At 40.5% G+C, this 20271-nt stretch overlaps 1 protein-coding gene across 3 annotated transcripts in view; it reads left to right on the top strand.

Annotated features, from left to right (window-relative positions):
• Positions 1–20271, top strand: part of ZDHHC2 (zinc finger DHHC-type palmitoyltransferase 2) — a 76383-nt gene that overhangs the window by 10090 nt on the left and 46022 nt on the right. For all 3 annotated transcript variants that reach the window (XM_060001126.1, XM_060001127.1, XM_060001128.1), the window contains exons 2-3: positions 18216–18242; positions 19375–19469. In XM_060001126.1, coding sequence (XP_059857109.1) covers positions 18216–18242; positions 19375–19469 — 122 coding nt within the window. The remainder of the gene's footprint in view (positions 1–18215; positions 18243–19374; positions 19470–20271) is intronic.

Here is a 20271-nt window from a genome sequence, read left to right on the forward strand (position 1 = left end):
AACTGGACGAATGGAAATGAGCTGAGATGCACAAGATGTAGGTAGAGCGGAGCTGGGTGGGGATGGGGTGACCGTAGATCAGCAGTGGTATGTTGACATGGAAGCAGAGATGCCGAGTGAGCAGTTGTGTAGATGAGTTTGGCATTGGGAAGAGAGTCTGGACGGGAGGAGTAAATTTGGGAGTCCTCAGCGTTTAAATTGATTCAAAGACTTAACATTGGATACATTTGTCCCAAAAAGAGAGTGAACGTAAATTGAGCAGAGACGAGGACCACAGATGACCAGCACTGAGAGTTGAGGAGATGAGTAGGAACCAGCAAAGAAGACTGAGAAGGGACGACTAGTGAAGTGGAGGAAAACTAAGAGAATGTGGGGTCCTGAAGCCTGGGGAGGAGAAGGTGTCAAGGAGGAGGGAGCAATCAATGTTGACAGATAAGCTCATATGTTAAGTAAAATAAGGACTGAGAATTTAACAATGTGAGATTGAACTCTTGTTTTTTTTTTTTTGCGGTACGCGGTCCTCTCACTGTTGACTCTCCCGTTGCGGAGCACAGGCTCCGGACACGCAGGCTCAGTGGCCATGGCTCACGGGCCCAGCCGCTCTGCGGCATGTGGGATCTTCCTGGACCGGGGCACGAACCCATGTCCCCTGCATCGGCGGGCAGACTCTCAACCACTGCGCCACCAGGGAAGCCCTGAACTCTTGTTTTAATTTATTACTGACTATGCTCTGAAGACCCCCGAATTTAATTTTAAAAGTTTTACCAAAATGAAACACATATACCAGTGTGTGAGTCGCTGGGATATCTGGATTCCTTCAATCCACATTAAAAAGACCTTATTCTATTAGACAAGCTTAACTTTCTTATTATCTGAACATTACCTATAGAAAATTTCATGAGAGCAGTAACCATAACTGGTTACAGTAGTAACCCTGATGCCTGACAGAGTAGCATTCAAGACATACTTTTCTTAAATGAATGGATGCCCACTGAACTTGTTTTAATTGAGCCTTTTGTGATCGCAGTAGACATTTCAAGCTTCAAAGAACATGAATCCTTTATGAGAGACTTACCTGCTTAGCTTTTTATTATTTGATCACTCAGATGTTCATAAACGAGTTTGTAATATTTTTATGGTTTCAAATTATTATGGGCCAAGTTGTACCCTCCCCCCCATTTCATATGTTGAAGTCCTAACCCCCAGTACCTCAGAACATGACTGTATTTGGAGATGGAGCCTTTAAAGAGGTAATTAAATTTTAATTAGGTCATTAGAATGAGTCATAATACCAGATGATTGGAGGAAATTTGGACACACACATGTAGAGGGAAGACCATGTGAAGACACAAGAAGTCAGCCAAGGAGAGAGGCCTCGGAAGAAACCAAACCTGCTAAATCTTGATCTTAGATTTCTGGCCTCCAGAATTGTGAGAAGACAAATTTCTGTCGTTTAAGGCACCCAGTCTGTGGTACTTTGTTATGGCAGCCCTAGTGAACTAATACACAAATATAATAATCAAATGCCTCTTTTTTCTTTCTTTCTGAATATTGAAATGTAATCATCTATAATAAGGATTTAGATGACAACATTAATTTTGTAACCCATTTGAAAAGTTAAAAGATTAAGAACAATTTAGAATATGCAAAATATTTGCCCTAATATATAAGTATAAAATAATCACTAAAAAAATGAGTGAAATGCATTTGCAGGAAGTGTTCAAACTTAGCCAGCATTGCCCAGAGATGCTACATTCCATTTTAAAAGTTTTCAGCTAACTAAAATCTCCCCTTATAATGCTAAAATTTTTACCCATTTTAGATTACAAAAGAGAAAGACTTTCTTGCCCCAGCCTTCTTAAATAGAGTATGCTGTACGTAATTTAACTTTAATTTGAAGCTGTCAATCTGAGATGGATACATGTATGCAGTTAATATCCAAAAATACCCAAGACCCTTGAAGTCTTTGGATTTTGCATTCATTCACTGAAAAAGGCCCAGGAGGTGTGGAATTTGTAATTTTGCCTAGGTGTTCTTCTGAATCTCAGACCCTGAGAATCTGGGAAGACTCATGAATGAACCACTTCAGTGGAAATGCCTAGCTAGACATCTGCATCTCAACAAAGCTTTGTTTTTCTTTACTTACCACTTCTGAGCTTACTTTCTTGAAAAGATGAAACAACAAAAATCCTTCATTGTAGAAATAACCAGAGATGAGAAAGAAAACTTTAGCTACAGGTGAATATTAGTTTAATTTGTGGTTTGAGAATAGTCTCTGGAGCAGGTGATTTTTAAATGTTTTGATTGTGGTAAAATATACGTAGCATAAAATTTTGCCATTGTACCCATTTACCATTTTGACTGCATTTTAAGTGTGCAGTTCAGTGACATTGAGTACATTCCCCCTGCTGTGCAACCACCACCACCATCCACCTCCAGCCATTTTTAATCTTCCCCAGATGACACTCTGCATCCATTAAGCAATAATTCCCCATTCTCCTTTTCCCCCATCCCCTGGCACCCACCATTCTACTTTCTGTTTCTATGACTTTGACTATTCTAGGTACCTCATATATGTGGAACCATGTATTTGTCTTTCTGTGTCTGTTTATTTCACTTAAGCATATGTCTTTAAGGTTTATCCATGTTGTAGCATGCGTCAGAATTTCATTCCTAATCATCTATAATATTCCATTGTATTATATACCACATTTTGTTTATCTGTTCATTTGTTGGTGAACATTTTGGTTGTTTCCACCTTTTGGCTATTGTGTATAGTGCTGCTGTGAATATTCGTCTGCAAATACGAATGTTCAAGTGTTCAAGTGTCTGATTTCAGTTCTTTGGGTATATACCCAGAAGTGGAATTGTTGGATTATATGGTAATTTTGTGTTTAATTTTTGAGGCCCGCCATGCTGTTTTCTTGGAGCAGGTGATTTTGATGGAACTGTGATTCCAGAGAAGCCTGTATATACCCTTGTAAACATATCTAAACTTGAAGGTCTCTGGAAGTGTCTGTGAGGTCCATATTCAATGTCACTGGAGTAGTTTTTAACTACCTTGCCCTTTCACAGTGCAGCAGGAAAGCTGGTGGTCAGGGAATTGTGAGTAACTCCATTTTGCCCATGCAGTAGCTTTCTTCATTCGTAGGGACTGTGTCCCTCATGAGAACACCGGCCGTCAGGTACGGCCAAGGCAGAAATGTTGAGAGCTGCTGGCCTACTGTACGTAGTCTAAAATTCAACAACAATTTTTGGGTAACCAGAGCACTAATGATAACTGGTAGAAATTTTATCTTTTTAAAGAGCAACATGTTATGAGTTTAAATGGTACATATACTGGGTAAACATGAGCTGGTGGCATGAGCTGGTGGGGAGAAGTCGAGGAAACATACCTGTGTCTGTGGATGCGTCAGTATCCCCCGGTGTTAATCATGAGCTAGGTCCTTATACACAGCACAGGCAGTGAACACAATTCATGAATGAATATCAGGGCATTTGTTTTGCCTGCAGATCTAGAGTAAGTGACCGTGGTTTCAGGAACAGAAATCAAAAATCAGCACATTAATTGGTGGAGAGATACAAGTAGGAAACATGAGATGCAACTCACACACTGAGCGGAGAAAGGGACTCAGTCCAAGTATTGATGACTGTCTTAGTTCTGTACACAATTGTGTAGAACTTCCTGTTTACATTAATGAATACATCTAGTTAGAATTAGGTGGTATTTGTGTACTAGTGTACTCTCATACTGTGCCTTAAGCAGTAGTAGGGCCCGTCTTTCATCTGTGACCTGCCAGTTTACAACTATGTCAAACTTGCTTTTGCTGCAACTGAATATAGGTACTATCACTGCAATTACTGTCCGGCGGGCTGTGCTAGTGCTGTTGGTAAATGCAGTACAGAGTAAGGGTATGATTTGCTGCAAGTAAGAGGAACAAGGCATACTGTAATTCACGCTGAGATCAAAGAAAAATTGTGTGTGTGAGAAGTTTACTTCATGAATATATGACAGTGAAGTTATAAAAGAAAATACTGACTCACCCTTCAATACCCAGTCCAGAAGGGTGAGTCAGTGAATAGTTTAATATCTTTGCATGTTTTAATAGATACTGCGACTCATTGCTCGACTGCAGTAATTACTGCTGGTGCTAATGTTTTAAATCTTTTAATTCATCCCTTCAAGTGTGACACTGTAAATTCTATACTGATGAGCATCGTAAACACAAAGGTTGGAATTATAGCTTTGTACCTTTCTCTGGAGTACTATAGAAGTGTCCGATAATTTACATGAACCTAGAAATATTGGTTTAATTTTTAAATATGTTATATGTGCTCTGTTGTAAGTGCCCTGGTCATTTGGTACTCAACATGTAGCTGCTAACCCCGGGAGACAGTTTTAGAAGGTTATCTGTTTCCATGGAGAAGCACACAAGAAGCACTGATTTTTCTACTTAATAAATCAGAAAGCTAATGTTCGGTAGTGAAAAAAAAATTCTCTCAGTATTGTCCTCTGTGATAATTCTGAGTACACCAGGTAATAAGGGATTGATCTAATGACATTAAAAAATACACTACAAAAATTGTTTCCATCTGATCTTATATGTGTATTTTTAAGTGCTGAAATAACCAAAATACAAGTGGGATTTTTGCTTACTACGAATAAATAAATACATACATATAAGAAAGATGAGTAGTTAACACTGAGCAAAATAATCATTAAGGCCCTTCCAGTTCTAAAATTTGGGTTCTGACTAATGAGGGGGATGTTTTCAGGATTTAAAGTCTCTGCTTGACCTTCCCCCAATAGTAGACAAGCATTATTTGGGAATTGGGGAGAACTTTGCTGAAGGTGTATTGTCCACACCAACCTGCCTGATTCAGAGGAGTCGGTCATGCCTCTCAGGGCCAACCCAAAGAAGGGCATGTGGAATTGGAAAGGAAGGGGACTGGAGTTGAAAAGACCCAGGCATTGTTGGAACTTGAGTTGAGCTGTAGCCACATGTGGAAGAGGGGGGGACCCGTACAATTCTGTCTAACAGGGTAAATAAACTCACCTGCCTTGAAATCTGTACAACTTGCTGGCACTGGGAATCTCCTCTATTTTAACTGAGACAGAGGGATTATAGGATTCCATTGAGTAAGCTTAGAAGTGAGGGCACTAAGCCAGGGACCAGCCCTGAGATAGTCCCTTGTTTAACAGTACTGCTTAGTACACTCAGTGAGTCAGGGATTGTCTTTCTCTTTGCCGAGAGGAAAGTGGCAGTGAGTTTTCTCAGGGCCATAATAGTGAGACAAAATCTTCATTCCCCTTTCAAAACTACTGAATCAGAAGACCACACATCCCTAATGATTAAGTACAAACATTTGGTGTGTTCCCAGCCTTCAGTTGGGAAAGTCAGAGTTTACACCAAATGTTTCTGCAGAGCAGAGCTTAGGTATTGAGAACAATGATGTGGTCAAACTGCTAAAGAAGGGAGAGAGAGAGAGAGAGAGAGAAGAACTTCTAACTTGGAAGATTTTGATAGCGGTAGGAATTACAAATTCCCTTTCCGGGACAGATGTATGTTCCTTCACTCTTCATTGCCAGTTTCTACAAGTGAGGGATCTTCCTGTAAGGGAGTGTACCTGGGCTGTACTGACCTCAAGAATGATCTTTCCCTCTGCTACTGAGAAGGCAGGTCAGGAAGTCCCAGTCTCCTCTCCTAACCTTCTTCCATGCATCACCATCTCACTCTTATCCTTGGAACCTGGAGCTCTCTTCCTTCCCCAGCTCTTGAATTGAGAACTCAGGAAAGCCAGGCTCTCGGCACTGAAATATAACCAAATATTTGAATTTTTTTGTGCCCAGAGTTTGTAAAATGACCTGTTTCCAGGTTATGTTTAGGTTGGTTGGTGGAGAAGGGTGACAAAAAGAGGACGTCTTAAACCTTGATCTCCAGAACATCCCTCATCACAAGTAACAGGTAGCGGCCCAGGTGTTAAACACAGAGGGGCCACTGTGTGGGAGCAACCAGAGAAGGAACAGCTGCTCAGGACAAAGAAGCCTGGAAGGGATATGCAGTCGGGGGCGCCAGATGTCACACATCCTGGGAGGGCAGGTGGAATCCTTGAAAGAGTTTTGGAGTCAGACAGACCTAATATGTAGATCTTAGCACCACAGGTTATGACTGAATGACACTAGGAAAGTTATTTTACTTTTGGGAGACTGTTTTCCCAACTTTTAAAATTACGATAATAATACCTTCCTTACAGATTGTTGTAAGGTTTAAATGAGATAAACATTTGAAAAAAATTAGCACAATTCCTGGCATAGAGTAAACATTTAACAAAACACTCCCTTTCTTTAGTTTATTCTTCCCCCTTGTCATCTGACCGCCCCCACCAGCCCAGTGATGCCCTGTCACCCCGACCTAGCCTTCACCCTGCTCGACCTGCAGGCTTATTTCAGAGAGTGTTTCGGGCTGAATTGTGTCTTCCCCCAAGTTCATAGGTTGAAGTCTTAACCTGCAGGACTTCCGAATTTGGAGATAAGACCTTTAAAGAGGTAATTAAGTTAAAATGAGGTCATTAGGGTGGACCCTAATCCAGTATGACTGATGTGCTTGTAAGAAGAGGAAATTTGGTTCTAAAGATATACAGAGAGAAAACTATGTGAAGATACGGGGAGAAGATGCTCATCCACAAGCCAAAGAGAGAGGCCTCAGAAGAAACCAGTCCTGCCGACACCTTGATCTCAGACTTGTATCCTCCAGAGCTGTGAGGAAATAGCTGTCTGATAAAGAGGCTACGGAGTCTGTGGTCCTTCCCCAGACCCACTAATACAGGAGTCAGCACTGAAGACTTGGGGTGGGAGGAACGTCGGCTCTCATAGCCCAGCAGGTAGGGGAAGAGAATGAGGGCAACCTCTTGTCTATCCTGGTGGAAGGAGGTGAGTTTGGAACATCCGACAGCCAAAAAGCCTCCCCTGACACAGAGTAGCTGATTTTCGTAATATTGTTAATTCACAGCTTTGTAATATTGTTTCAGGTACATTAAGCGTTAGAAAGGCTTTTGATGGCTGATTTGGAGGCCTGACCACCCAGATAACATACGACTTGCATAACCTTTTGGATCATAACCTGTTCTTTTTTTTTTTAATTTTTATTAAAGTATAGTTGATTTACAGTGTTGTGTTAGTTTCAGGTGTACAGCAAAGTGAATCAGTTATACATATATCCATTCTTTTTTTAGATTCTTCTCCCATATAGGCCATTATAGAATATTGACTAGAGTTCCCTGTGCTATACAGTAGGTCCTTATCAGTTATCTGTTTTATATATAATAGTGTGTATATGTCAATCCCAATCTCCCAATTTATCCCTCCCCCCACTTTCCCCCCTGGTAACCATAAATTTGTTTTCTATGTCTGTGACTCTGTTTTGTAAATAAGTCCATTTGAATCGTTTTTTTAGATTCCACACATGAGCAATATCCTATGATACTGGTCTTTCTCTGTCTGACTTACTTCACTTAGTGTGATAATCTCTAGGTCCATCCATACTGCTGCAAATGGCATTATTTCATTCTTTTTTATGACTGCATAATATTCCATTGTATATATGTACCACATCTTCTTTATCCATTCCTCTGTCAATGGACATCATAACCTGTTCTTAAGGTTCCTCTTCTTCCTGTGTCTTGGTTTATATTGACTGGTTTACTGCCATTCATTTTTTTTCTTTGATGTTGCATTGTGCCATTCTTCTGGAGAGGGTCTCCCTGACCATTTTTCCATGGTTGTTTGATAATTTCTAGCACACAAAACATCTAGTTTAGATCAGTATAGTTTGTTAGATATAAATCCTGGGATAGAGGCGGGGGGATGCATCAGACCACCTGGGAAATCCTACTTCTCCCCAAATTACACAATTTCCTCCACTCCTCACATTGAGATGCTGATGCATGCCAGACCCTATCAGGACCTGGACAGGCCTCGGTGGAGGCCTTGGCATTTCACTGTCCAGAAAATTGTAGCACTACAGCAAGCTAAAAATGCATGGTGTGCTTCTTTCTCCAGGTTGTTTATAAAACTGTTAACACTAAACCTTGGGGACACTCCTACTCTTAAGGTTTCACTGTTTCGTGATTTATTTATGCTCCATATTCAACTAACATTTATTGAGCTCCTCATATATGCCAACTTCTATTCGAGGTGTTTTTACTTACATTACCTAGTTTATTCTCAAAACAACCCAATGAGATAAAATATTGAGATAAAACTGAGGAGAGAATAAGTAATTTGGCAGAGATAAAACGTCAAACTGGACAGAGCCAGGATGCAAACCTCAGTGAAGGACATAGAAAAGAAACAAATAAAAACAAGTACAGACTGTGCTAAATGCTAAGAAAGAAACAGTGTGTGGTGGTAAGGATTGTAGCCGGGTACTGGACAGGAGGACCTCTATGAGAAACTGACCTGTCACTTGCAAGCTGAAGGACGATCAGGCGTGAGCCAGGAGTGGCAGCAGGTGAAGAGGGTAAAGACACTAAAGTTTAGTGTGTTCTGGAAGGTCAGCCTGTTTGCAGCTTAGTGAGCAAGAGGATGAGGAATGAGAAGTGATCTTGGAGAGGTGGGTAGGACCCAGAGTGTGTTGGCGCACTGAGGCCTGAGTAAGGAGATTGGACTTTTAGTGTAAATTCAGTGCAAAGCCACGGAAGGGTTTTTAGTGAGATGACATCAATTGACATTTTAAAAGAGACCATGGTTTTCTTATCCCAAAATGAGTATTTAAGGAGCCGTATGGGGATCTGACAAGGAACGTAGACCGCATGGCCTGTGTTTGTGGTTGGGATTGTGACGTCTGGCTTTTATGTAACCGTGAGAACCCACATTGGAAACCATGTGTTTTCGGGTCCAGATAATGTGAAGCCTTACCCTTATTCTTTGTTTCTGTTCTGAAACTGCTTTCCTGTCCTTGACAAAACAGTTCCTACAAACCCACCGATTCTATTTGTAGAATGACTTTTGCCCCAAGTTTTTCTTTTTATTTATTTAAAATATTTATTTATTTATTTTTGGCTGCATTGGGTCTTCGTTGCTGCACGCGGGCTTTCTCTAGTTGCAGCAAGTGGGGGGCTACTCTTCGTTGCGGTGTGCGGGCTTCTCATTGCGGTGGCTTCTCTTACTAAAATGGTCTAGCAGCGGTGTCACCAGTATTCATGGGAATGATTTGATGTACTCTACTGCCCCAGTTTTGATCTCTAATACATTAAAAGTAAACTAGTGCTTCTTGGAAAGTAGCTGAAAGGACAAAGGATTCTGCTTCAAGGGGTTTTCACTGGTCAGTTTCACCAAAGAATTCACTGTCAGTTCAACAAAGCATTTCAAAGAGAGAGTAATTAATTCTGTTAGAGTAACTTGAGTACCAAGAATTAGGGAGGGTATTGATGACCTTGACAGGACTGATAGCAGTGGAATGTTGGGGGTGCAGAAAGTAATGTTGCAGGACTGATAGCAGTGGAATGTTGGGGGTGGTCGAGGAAGTAACAAGAAATTAGGGGGTAGGGACTTCCCTGGTGGTGCAGTGGTTAAGAATACACCTGCCAATGCAGGGGACATGGGTTCGAGCCCTGGTCCGGGAAGATCCCACATGCTGCCGAGCAACTAAGCCCCTGCACCACAACTACTGAGCCTACGCTCTAGAGCCCGCGAGCCACAACTACTGAGCCCATGAGCCACAGCTACTGAAGCCCACGCGCCTGGAGCCCGTGCTCCGCAACAAGAGAAGCCACCGCCATGAGAAGCCTGCGCACCGCAACGAAGAGTAGCCCCCGCTCGCCGCAACTAGAGGAAGCCCGCGTGCATCAACGAAGACCCAACGCAGCCAAAAATAAATAAATAAACAAATAATTTAATTAATTAAAAAAAAGAAATTAGGGGGTAGAGGCAGTGCGTTTGGATGATTGTTAAAATAAGTTTTCCTGTGAAAGGGCCAGAAAAATGGGGTGGCAGCTAGAGACTTGAGGTCAAAGGAGAGATGTTAGGACAGGAGATATTAAAGTATATTTGTAGCACTATTCCTATTTTCATCTTAATTTTCTGAATCTGAGGGGCTTCTGTATCTTGACTAAAAGTGTTTTACTGTTTTAATGTCCTTGTTTTTTCTGTTAGTTTCAACTTCTATGTAAAATGGCCCCATGAACTCTAAGCTTTTTGAGCAGAGGGATGGAGTCTCATTTACCATTTTGTCCTCAGTGGTGTAACTATGGTAGAGTCAGTGACTGTTTTTCAATAAATGAGTTAAAGATAAGTAGAAAAAAATAGAGCTTGGCTATAAAGTTACCCTTCAGATTCATTCATTAGAACCAATTCTTTACTTTTGGTGTTCTTCATTATCAGACTGAATATATGGGGCTAAGGTATATCTGTGTCAGACTGCCCTAGGGGATTTATACAGAGAAGGTACTGTGTTTATGCAATAAAAGTAAATTATTCTTCCAAAACAGAGTTTGAATTTGAAGGCAAGAGGAAGACAATTCAGATTAAGAAAAGAAATAAAAACTCACAGCAGTATACATTTGTGATGAAAACACCCCAAAACCAGATTGTTCTGGAAAAAATTATGTAACTGTTCTTTGCTAATTTAAGGGGGAAAGTACTTTTTTTTTTACCTACTATGAAGGCTTGTTTTAGTATCTGAAGTTTTGGATTTTGGATGTACTTAGGACTGAAAGTTGAACTAGATTCAAGTTACTGACTAACAGTGGTAGCCTGGTACTTATCAATAGATAACATTTTTGACAGCAAACTCTCAATTGTATAATCACCAAAGCAAAATTTTAAAAAATCAGTTGGTAAAATATAGGACTGGAAGGATCTTTGAGGTGAACCTTTGCTTTTAATCAAGATTGAATTTAAATCAATCTAGACTAAATCGGCTCTAATATTTTTAGAGCTCTTTAGAAAATAGAGTTGGATAGCATCCTTAGGGAATCATACGGGTGTATATATAAAGTTAATTTGAATAGGATTATTTGCAGTCAAGCTTTTAGAGTATGACAAAGGATTTCATTATTGTTTTCCCTCTAGCAGGTACATAAAGTTAGTTTATGTAGTTACTTTGCTGGCTATAATTCCAATTTATTAATTTACAGTAAATAATGAACTTGGCTTCAGAACTTACACAGAAGATCAACACATGTCTTCTTAGTAAACTGTTTCTAGAATAAAATTAGATTCTAGATGCAAGGTGTGATGATTAATTTTTTTATTTTATTTTATTTTATTTTGCGATACGTGGGCCTCTCACTGTTGTGGCCTCTCCCGTTGCAGAGCACAGGCTCCGGATGCGCAGGCTCAGCGGCCATGGCTCACGGGCCCATCCGCTCCGCGGCATGTGGGATCTTCCCGGACCGGGGCACGAACTTGTGTCCCCTGCATCAGCAGGTGGACTCTCAACCACTGCACCACCAGGGAAGCCCCAATGATGATTAATTTTATGTGTCAACTAGGCTAGGCTGTGGTGGCCAGTTGTTTGGTTAAACACCAGTCTAGCTGTTGCTGTGAAGGCATTCTTTTAGATGTGATTAACTTTTAAATCAGTGGACTGTGAGTAAAGCAGCTTACTTTTCATAATGTAGGTGGGCCTCATCCAATCAGTTGAAGGCCTTAAGAGCAAAGACTGAGGTCTCCTGAGGAGGAAGCATCTCTGCCTCTAGTCTGCCTTCAGACCCAAGACTGCAGCATTAACCCGTCCCTGGCTCTCCAGCTTGCCAGCCTGCTCTGTAGCGTTTGGACTTGTCAGCCCCCATAACCCTGTGAGCCAGCCCTTAAAATTCATATTCATTCATGCTCTACCCTCTCTCTCTCCTTCCCTCCTCCCTCCTCCGGCCTCCCTCTCTCTCTCTCTCTACACACACACACACACACACACACACACACCCTATTGGTTCTGTTTCTCTGGAGAACTATATTTATACAGGGGTTGAAAAGCATTCTCTATAAGAAGGCCAGATGGTAAATTTTCTTGGCTCTGCAGGCCATACTCTTCCTGTCACAACTACCCAACTCTCCATTGTAGCACAGAAATAGCCATGTAAATGAGTGCATGTGTCTCTGCTCCAAAAAACTTTATTTACTGAAGCAGGTGGCTGGCTATATTTGGATTGAGGACTGTAGTTTACTGACCCCTGGATTAAATGACTGCTTGATAATTCATGTGGAAGAGATAAGTGAGGTATGCCTTTAATTTTTTTTGTATGCATTTTTAAGGATGTTTACTCAAGTCAGGTTTGGAATAAGAAGCAGTTTTTCACCCTTTTGTATATTAGGGGTTTCTACTTTGGCTGACAGTCTGACTCTTCAACTTTGGTTTTACCTGTTTTATTTTTACACAAGAGTTTCTTAAAGATCAATACTACAACAAAAGTATCATGCATCAATTCTAAACTGATGGCTGACCAGTCAGCCTTTTCTCTAATGCCCCACTTTGTTTCTTAGAAAAATGACTAATGAGGGAGGAGGAGGGTTAGCAGAAAGGGTGGCCAGAAAACACAACTGGCCCCCCGACCTACCAGTCTTGCAGTTATATTGACAGTGCCAGATTCCAAGATGTAATTCTTTTTTTTTTTCCTGGTACGCGGGCCTCTCACCGCTGTGGCCTCTCCCGCCGCGGAGCACAGGCTCCGGACACGCAGGCCCAGCGGCCATGGCTCACGGGCCCAGCTGCTCCGCGGCATGTGGGATCCTCCCAGACCGGGGCATGAACCCGCGTCTTCTGCATCGGCAGGCGGACTCTCAACCACTGCGCCACCAGGGAAGCCCCCCCAAGATGTAATTCTTAAAGGCCTTCATTTTCCTCTTGGCAAAAGGAACATTCTTGCAAACACTGGTAATAATTTATCATTCCCACTTTCTCTCTTCCAATAGACCACCAGTGCCAAGAAGGTACTTCAGTTCTTCAGGATCTTTCAACAAGGCAGAGTTCTTGTTGCCTAGTTGTACTGCACTTAATCTGGGAGGAATGTTAAGTCCTGCAGGTAGATTGAAAGTTAGAGATCTCTAAAGCAGCATATTATCATTGTAGGCTATGGAACTGGAAAGAAATTAGGCTGATCCAAGATAAAATTAGGCAGTTAAGTTTTTGAAATGAAAATTAGAATCTTGACCCATGGTGTTACTCTTGTATGTATTTAGATGGTCACCATATGTATGAAGGGTAAATATTTTAGTGTAACAACAGCAGTGCTCTTATTCTCAAGAGTAAATTGCATCTAACTTTTTTGGAATGAATATAAGATTTAGGCCTTTAAAAAAAAAAAGTCATTGTTCTTATTCATTAAGTTGAACAGATTGTGTCACATCCAAAATAGATCTTCTCACTTTTAGTGAAGTTCTCACATGGACTGACTGCCACATCAGGAATGAAGTCTTTATGTCTCATCATTACCCTGTGTAAGGATGAGTACCACCATTTTTATTTATCACGTTTCTGGAATGACACATCTATATAAAAAGGCAAGATATGGAGATCTAAGTTATTTTTCACCTTTTATTTTTCACTTTGTAAAGTCTATTTTTAGTCAGAATTTTGCATTGATGTCTTTCAGAGGTCTGTACAAATACTACTTGTCTCTTTGTAACTTGTAGTCCCCTTTCCTATATGTTATCTATTACAGTTAGTGTTTGCAAAATTAAATATCATGTATTATAATTGCTTGTATATTTGGGGGGCTTTCTGTGTGCCAGGTACTATGTTAGGTACAGTACATGTATTACCTCTTTTAATTCCACAACAGCTGTGATGATATTGCTGTTGTTATTACTACCCTCACTTCATGATGGAATATGTAGAATCACTGTGTAAACCAGCAAGTGGCAGAAATAGGATGGAGCTTTGCCGGTCTTTATCCAGAGCCTTTGCTCTTTAGTTTGGTTGTGCTTAGTAAGATTCTTCTTCACTTTGACAAACTGAACTATTAAAAAGTAAAATACTAAGGAAGAGCCAAAATTAGGAGGGAGAAACCCTATAAACGTATAAAACCTTTCTGTCTTCTTTTAAAGTTGCTTGAAGCCAAGTTGAAGCCAGTGTCTTCTTCAAGATTTTAATTTTTAGAGGATCATGAACCACTTGGTTGTCGCTGTCTCCTTTGTGTAATGAGGTATTGTCTTCACTTCTGGGGATGTATGCTAGCAGGCAGTACAGATAAGATTACTCTTGGTTTTGCAAATTACTAGTTGAGTTTCTACAGTGTGCTAAGATGACAGGTAAAAGAAATAACTTTGTTCTTGAAATTTTCAAGTCAACAGAAGAAAGAATTAACATTTCTCATAGGTGTGCTTTGGGATTCCACTTTTATGATTCAAATTAATGGTATTTTCTTCTGTTTGTCTTTTTTTTTAAGTAAATTTATTTGTTTTATTTATTTTTGGCTGCACTGGGTCTTCTTTGCTACGCGTGGACTTTTCTCTAGTTGCAGAGAGCAGGGGCTACTCTTCGTTGTGGTGCGCGGGCTACTCTTCGTTGTGGTGCACAGGCTTCTCATTGCAGTGGCACGGGCTCTACGCGCGAGCTTCAGTAGTTGTGGCTCACGGGCTCTAGAGCGCAGGCTCAGTAGTTGTGGCGCACAGGCTTAGTTGCTCTGCAGCATGTGGGATCTTCCTGGACCAGGGCTCGAACCCGCGTCCTCTGCACTGGTAGGCAGATTCTTAACCACTGCGCCGTTTCTGTCTTTATTCAGTAAACATTTATGGGGCAGATGCTCTATGCCAGTTATTGTACTTTAATAAGGAACTAATTTTAATAAGATCCAGCAGAGCCCAAATCATAATATTTTTGTCACATGCGTAAAACTTTAAAATTGAAAATAAAAGAATTTCTCAGATAGAATTAACTAATGTGCTACTCATTGTGACTTGGAGTAAAGCTCATCTGCCTCCATTTTCTTTTAATAAAAATAGAAATAACTATATTAAATTACGTCAAAAGTCATTTTTACAAAATATGTTAAAGATGGTTATAAAAGATTTGAAATTTCTATGTGTGTGTAGTTGGAGAATAAGTATCAGCATAATTTTTAAATAGACCAAACTGAAATTCTGTGAAGTAATAAAATTAAATAATACTGAATAAAACTCAAAATTCACATTAAAACCCAGTAGATCTTGGGAAGATCTGTCATAAATATGATCAGTATTGCTATTTAATTCTCATGTTGATGTAAGTAGTCAAATTACATTTGACTTACCATCTATTTTTGACTTACCATCTATTTTTTCCAAAAATGAGTCTGTATTTCCCATATATTATCTTTATATACATATAACATATGTGGCTAAATTATAACCTTTTCTTCAACAGTCATTTGTGAACAAAATAGAAAATAACATTGTATTCTATGTGGTTTTGTCTGAGAAAGGAAATGTTGAAATTGACAACTCTTCCCCTAAATTGAAAATTACAAGGTGAACCATTGACCCACTAAACAGGTAAACATGGTTGAAAGAACATTAATTTCCTCAAGCTCATAAAGCAAAACCAAGTATAGTCCATATATCTGTTAGTGAAATAGGTCAGTTTGAAAGTTTTGATACTGCTGTTTAATCAGGGATAAACCGTAAGATTTTGCTAGTATTTATTGTCTTTTTTTTTGCTGCGGCATGCCGCATGTGGGATCTTAGTTCCCCAACCAGTGATCGAACCTGCGCCCCCTGCGTTGGAAGTGTGGAATCTTAACCACTGGACCGCCAAGGAAGCCCCTAACCTATTAAGTCATTTGAAAGTAGTTATACACAACTTTATTTGGAACATATGTAACAAATATGGGATTACTTCCCAGAGTACTACATAAAAGGCTCTCAATAAGTAAAAGAGAAGTAGGCCAATGGGAAAGTGGTAATTTAATCAGAAGAGATCGGAAAAGCCAATCATTTTACTTTTTAATAAAAATTTTTTAAAGTTCACTAGTAATCAGGGAAATGAATACTAAAACAGTGAATTTTTATTTTGGCCTAAAATGTTGACAAAAATTAAAGACATTTTACATTCATAGGAAATTGGATAGGTTCACAATTTGGGGGAGTGTAATTGATACAGCCTTTTTGGACCTTCACATTTAACTCTATAAATGTTATCAGAATTATTTACCATAAGCATGCATCCATGAGTAACTTGTTTAAATGAAGAAAAAAGAAGAAGATCTGTGAATTTTGAAGTACATTAAGAGAAAAACAAACTGTGAGGGGCAGAAATAGCTTTTTAAAGGATGTCTTTGAATGCATATCCCGTCAATATAATAATGGTCCAGGGCAAAAAACTTCTCACCTCATACTAACCGTACTTTTTCTTTTTTTAATGTCATTTTGTTTTACTGTTTCAGTTCTGACAGTTAGAGTCATGGGTTAGCAAATACATTTTCTTTAAAACACCAGCACCTCTGAAATGGTCATTAAGGGTCATTCCTATATAAATGCACAAATGAATTAAAAGTGCTTTTGCATTTCATTAGATTAGCTGAAGGAGGAGAAATGTTGATCCAAGGAAGAGCTGTAGTCAGTTTTGGAGCACTTTGAAGACAGGGAAGTCAGAGCCTGGAGAGAAATGCATGAAGGGAGAGGTGGAGGTCAGACAGAAAAGCCAGGTTGGTCCTTCCTCTGGCCTCACATTAACGTCTTCACGTATTCTATGAGAAAGTGCACTATGACTCTCGCCTCTGGTGGACAAGCACACTTGTGGAACAGGCCATTTTTAAGTCAAAGATCACCTGGGTCTGCCTGTCCCATCATGAGGATCAGAAAGGTAAAAGGAAATTGAGACACCAGGAAATGTTTAAAGGAGCCGCATCAAGGTTGGTGACAAATCCGGAAATCATCTTTTTTTCGGTACGCGGGCCTCTCACTGCTGTGCCCTCTCCCGTTGTGGAGCACAGCCTCCGGATGCGCAGGCCAGCGGCCATGGCTCACGGGCCCAGCCGCTCCGCGGCACGTGGGATCTTCCCAGACCGGGGCACAAACCCGCGTCCCCTGCATCGGCAGGTGGACTCTCAACCACTGCGCCACCAGGGAAGCCCGAAATCATCTATTTTTTAGGTTAAAAGAGAACACATGAAGGTCTGCCATTTAGATTTTCTGTTTATTGCTACAGATTGGAAGCCTAGATTCCATAGGTAGAAGCCACAAGAGGCTCATTTCGGCACCTTCTGATCGTACAGTCATTCTTAAGAGCAATCCAGGAAGGGAGTGGGTTGCTCTCCAAAACGGTGTCTCCTGCTCACTCTAGAAATGGCTAAACGGTAGCTCTCCTGTGAAGGAGGTTGATTGGATCAGGTAATCTTAAAAATCTCTCACAACATTACCCTCTGATTTCAGTGCTTCTTAAGGCAATGAAAATATACTCCAAGACAAAGGCCCAGAATACTGTACCCCTTTAAATAGCCAAGGAGGAACAAAACTACGTAAATAAAGTCAAATCTTCCCTTGCTACAACTGAGATAGGCCAGAGCTTCCTGAAGACTTTAGTACAAATGGAGGATGACCACCACATGGGAAACAAAACAAGTAGACAAACAGAAGGCAAGAAAACTGCCGGAGTGGGGCTTTTTATCCCAGCTTGTTTGAGCTCTGTGGTCCCTGTCCTCAATCTACCTGCCACCTTGCGATATTTACAGCAGCCCTTCAGGGATGGCAGTTTCTTGGGCACGTGGTCTGGGCCCCTTGTTGTACAGTAGGAAGCAGTTAGTCATTGGGCGTAAGAATTCATCCTTTCAGAAATACGGCAAGAGAAGTGTATGCCGTGGACACAACATTTTTTTCCTTCTGGAAAGCTAACTCGGTGGTTGCCAACTTATAAAGAGCAATCAGTGTCACTGGCAGTGTGATGAGCTGGAGAGCTTTCATCCGAACTCTGTAGTTGGAAGGAAGCCCGAGAAACCTATCGATAAAGGAGTGAGACCCGCCAGGGCCACGCTTGGCGGGGTGAGTTTTCTGCGTGGCAGCCAGGGCTGGAGCGCCAGCGGGGGCCTGGTGGAGGGCGGCCACCCGCCTTCCCTCCCCACCTGTCCCCCGTAGTGCTCATCCCTCCTCGAAACAACGTTGAACAAATATTTAAAGAACGTTGGTTTGAAACGGAGCCACATTATTAACCTACTCAAGCGTCTTCTGTCTCCGTCAAACCCTCTGTTTGCCATAAGCTTCTTATAACCTATTGCCTGTCTCTTTTCTCTATTTATTTCTATAGTGTCCATGGAAAATATTGGAGAACAAGGTAAGATATATCACTGCCTTCAGTCTAAAATTTTAAAAATCGTTGGCAAAACCAAATAGCATTCATTTTGATTTGGTTGGAGTAAGTCATACTTGGAGAATGTTGGAGTCAGGATGGGTTAAAGGCGTCTCATTCTCTCAGTCCGCAGACTGAATTCTCTCAGTCCCCAGACTGAATTCTCTCAGACGCTTGGCAGAGAACTTAACCCTGAAATGGCAGTCACTGTGCCAGGTTCTTATGGCTCCAAGATAACAGGAATATCAACAATCTCCTGTTTCAGCTCAGAGTCTGACCCCATACCTGAGTCACCTAGATAATTCGTGAAAAATATCATTGGGTCTAGTCATCTCACACCGATTTAAGTGCCTTATGAGGTAACTGAATGTTTTAATGGTTCTATAATAGGAATATCAGCTGCTTTTAAAAAGCTAAAATGGCTGTTAAGGTTTAAAAATACCAAACATGCTATATTTTAAATTAAATTAGCATATTTTATTCAACTGTATCTTACACAAGTAAGTTATATATTAATGTATTATCCAGAATTAATCATTATCACTGTGTACAAAATTAATATTTCAGCTTTGCATAAGACTTCAAGACTAAAATACCACACAAAGTGTTTATGTACACTACCTTAAAAAAATATTCAGAATGCTTTTGTTAACAATTGTCCCATGCGATCAGTAAGAAACTTGAACTGTCCTTGGAGGAAATCTCTCTTTGTTCAGAAGATCTCTGTTTCAAACTACTGTCCTTGAAACAGGACCACCAGATTTGACTCGAGCTGAGCAAAATAGGCAAACAGCTCACGCAGGAACTGCTTTTGCTATTCTTTGTTAGTGAAGCAAAGTTCTTACAGCCTGAATGTTTTAACATTCGTTTAACACTTTGTTTATTATTTAAAGTTGCAGGCATAACTGCCTTATTTTTACAACTTAGGAGAGGTCCCCGTAGCCATTTTGCCGATAGATGGGCTTGTCTACAGATGGGAGGGTTCTAATCATGGGATAGTAAGTAATTAAATAATTAAATTATTTGGTTATTTTAGAACAAGCACATCTTTTGTGAATACCGTGATTTTAGCATGTACTTGCATATTAAAGTGATAATTTTGTTTCTCTCATTTTAGTTGTGTGCCTGATTGCGTATCATCTACTTTTTGCAATGTTTGTCTGGTCGTATTGGAAAACTATCTTTACATTACCAATGAATCCTTCAAAAGAAGTAAGTTAAAATATTAGTATAGTTATGTCCTAAAGATGGAAGTCTGTAATACTGATGTCTGAAGAATGAGTTTTATGTCTTTATTAATGTTGCAAACTTAGTGTAGTGATTTTTATATTAATGTGTTAATTAAATACTTGAATTTTCACTTGATAAATATTATTTTTGCACTGGATGAGTATTATATTTACAATATTAAATATGTTATACGTTCCATTTCTACTTTAGAGTGAGGCAGAAGGATGGATGGATGGATGGATAGATAGATAAAAAGATAGAGCTGAAGGTAGACATATTTCTATTATAATTGTCATACTAATGGTGCATTAGTTGGCTGTCAGCCACCAGAAACAATAACAACAAATCAACGACTTAACTAATCTTCTCTACTTTTTTTTAAAATTAATTAATTACTTTATTTTTGGCTGCATTGGGTCTTCGTTGCTGCGTGCGGTCTTTCTCTAGTTGCGGCGAGTGGGGGCTGTGCATGGGCGTCTCATTGTGGTGGCTTCTCTTGTTGCAGAGCACAGGCGCTAGGTGCGCGGGCTTCAGTAGTTGTGGCACATGGGCTCAGTAGTTGTGGCACACGGGCTTAGTTGCTCCGCGGCATGTGGGATCTTCCCGGACCAGGGCTTGAACCCGTGTCCCCTGCATTGGCAGGTGGATTCTTAACCACTGCGTCACCAGGGAAGCCTAGTCTTCTCTACTTTCAAAGTGTAGCTAGTCTATAGCTGTCAGGTACCCAGGCTCCTATCCTGTTGCTCTGACATGTATAGCCTCCGTTCCCAACATTACCTCTTGG

This window comes from Delphinus delphis, chromosome 21, assembly GCF_949987515.2.
Source record: "Delphinus delphis chromosome 21, mDelDel1.2, whole genome shotgun sequence".
Taxonomy (NCBI): domain Eukaryota; kingdom Metazoa; phylum Chordata; class Mammalia; order Artiodactyla; family Delphinidae; genus Delphinus; species Delphinus delphis.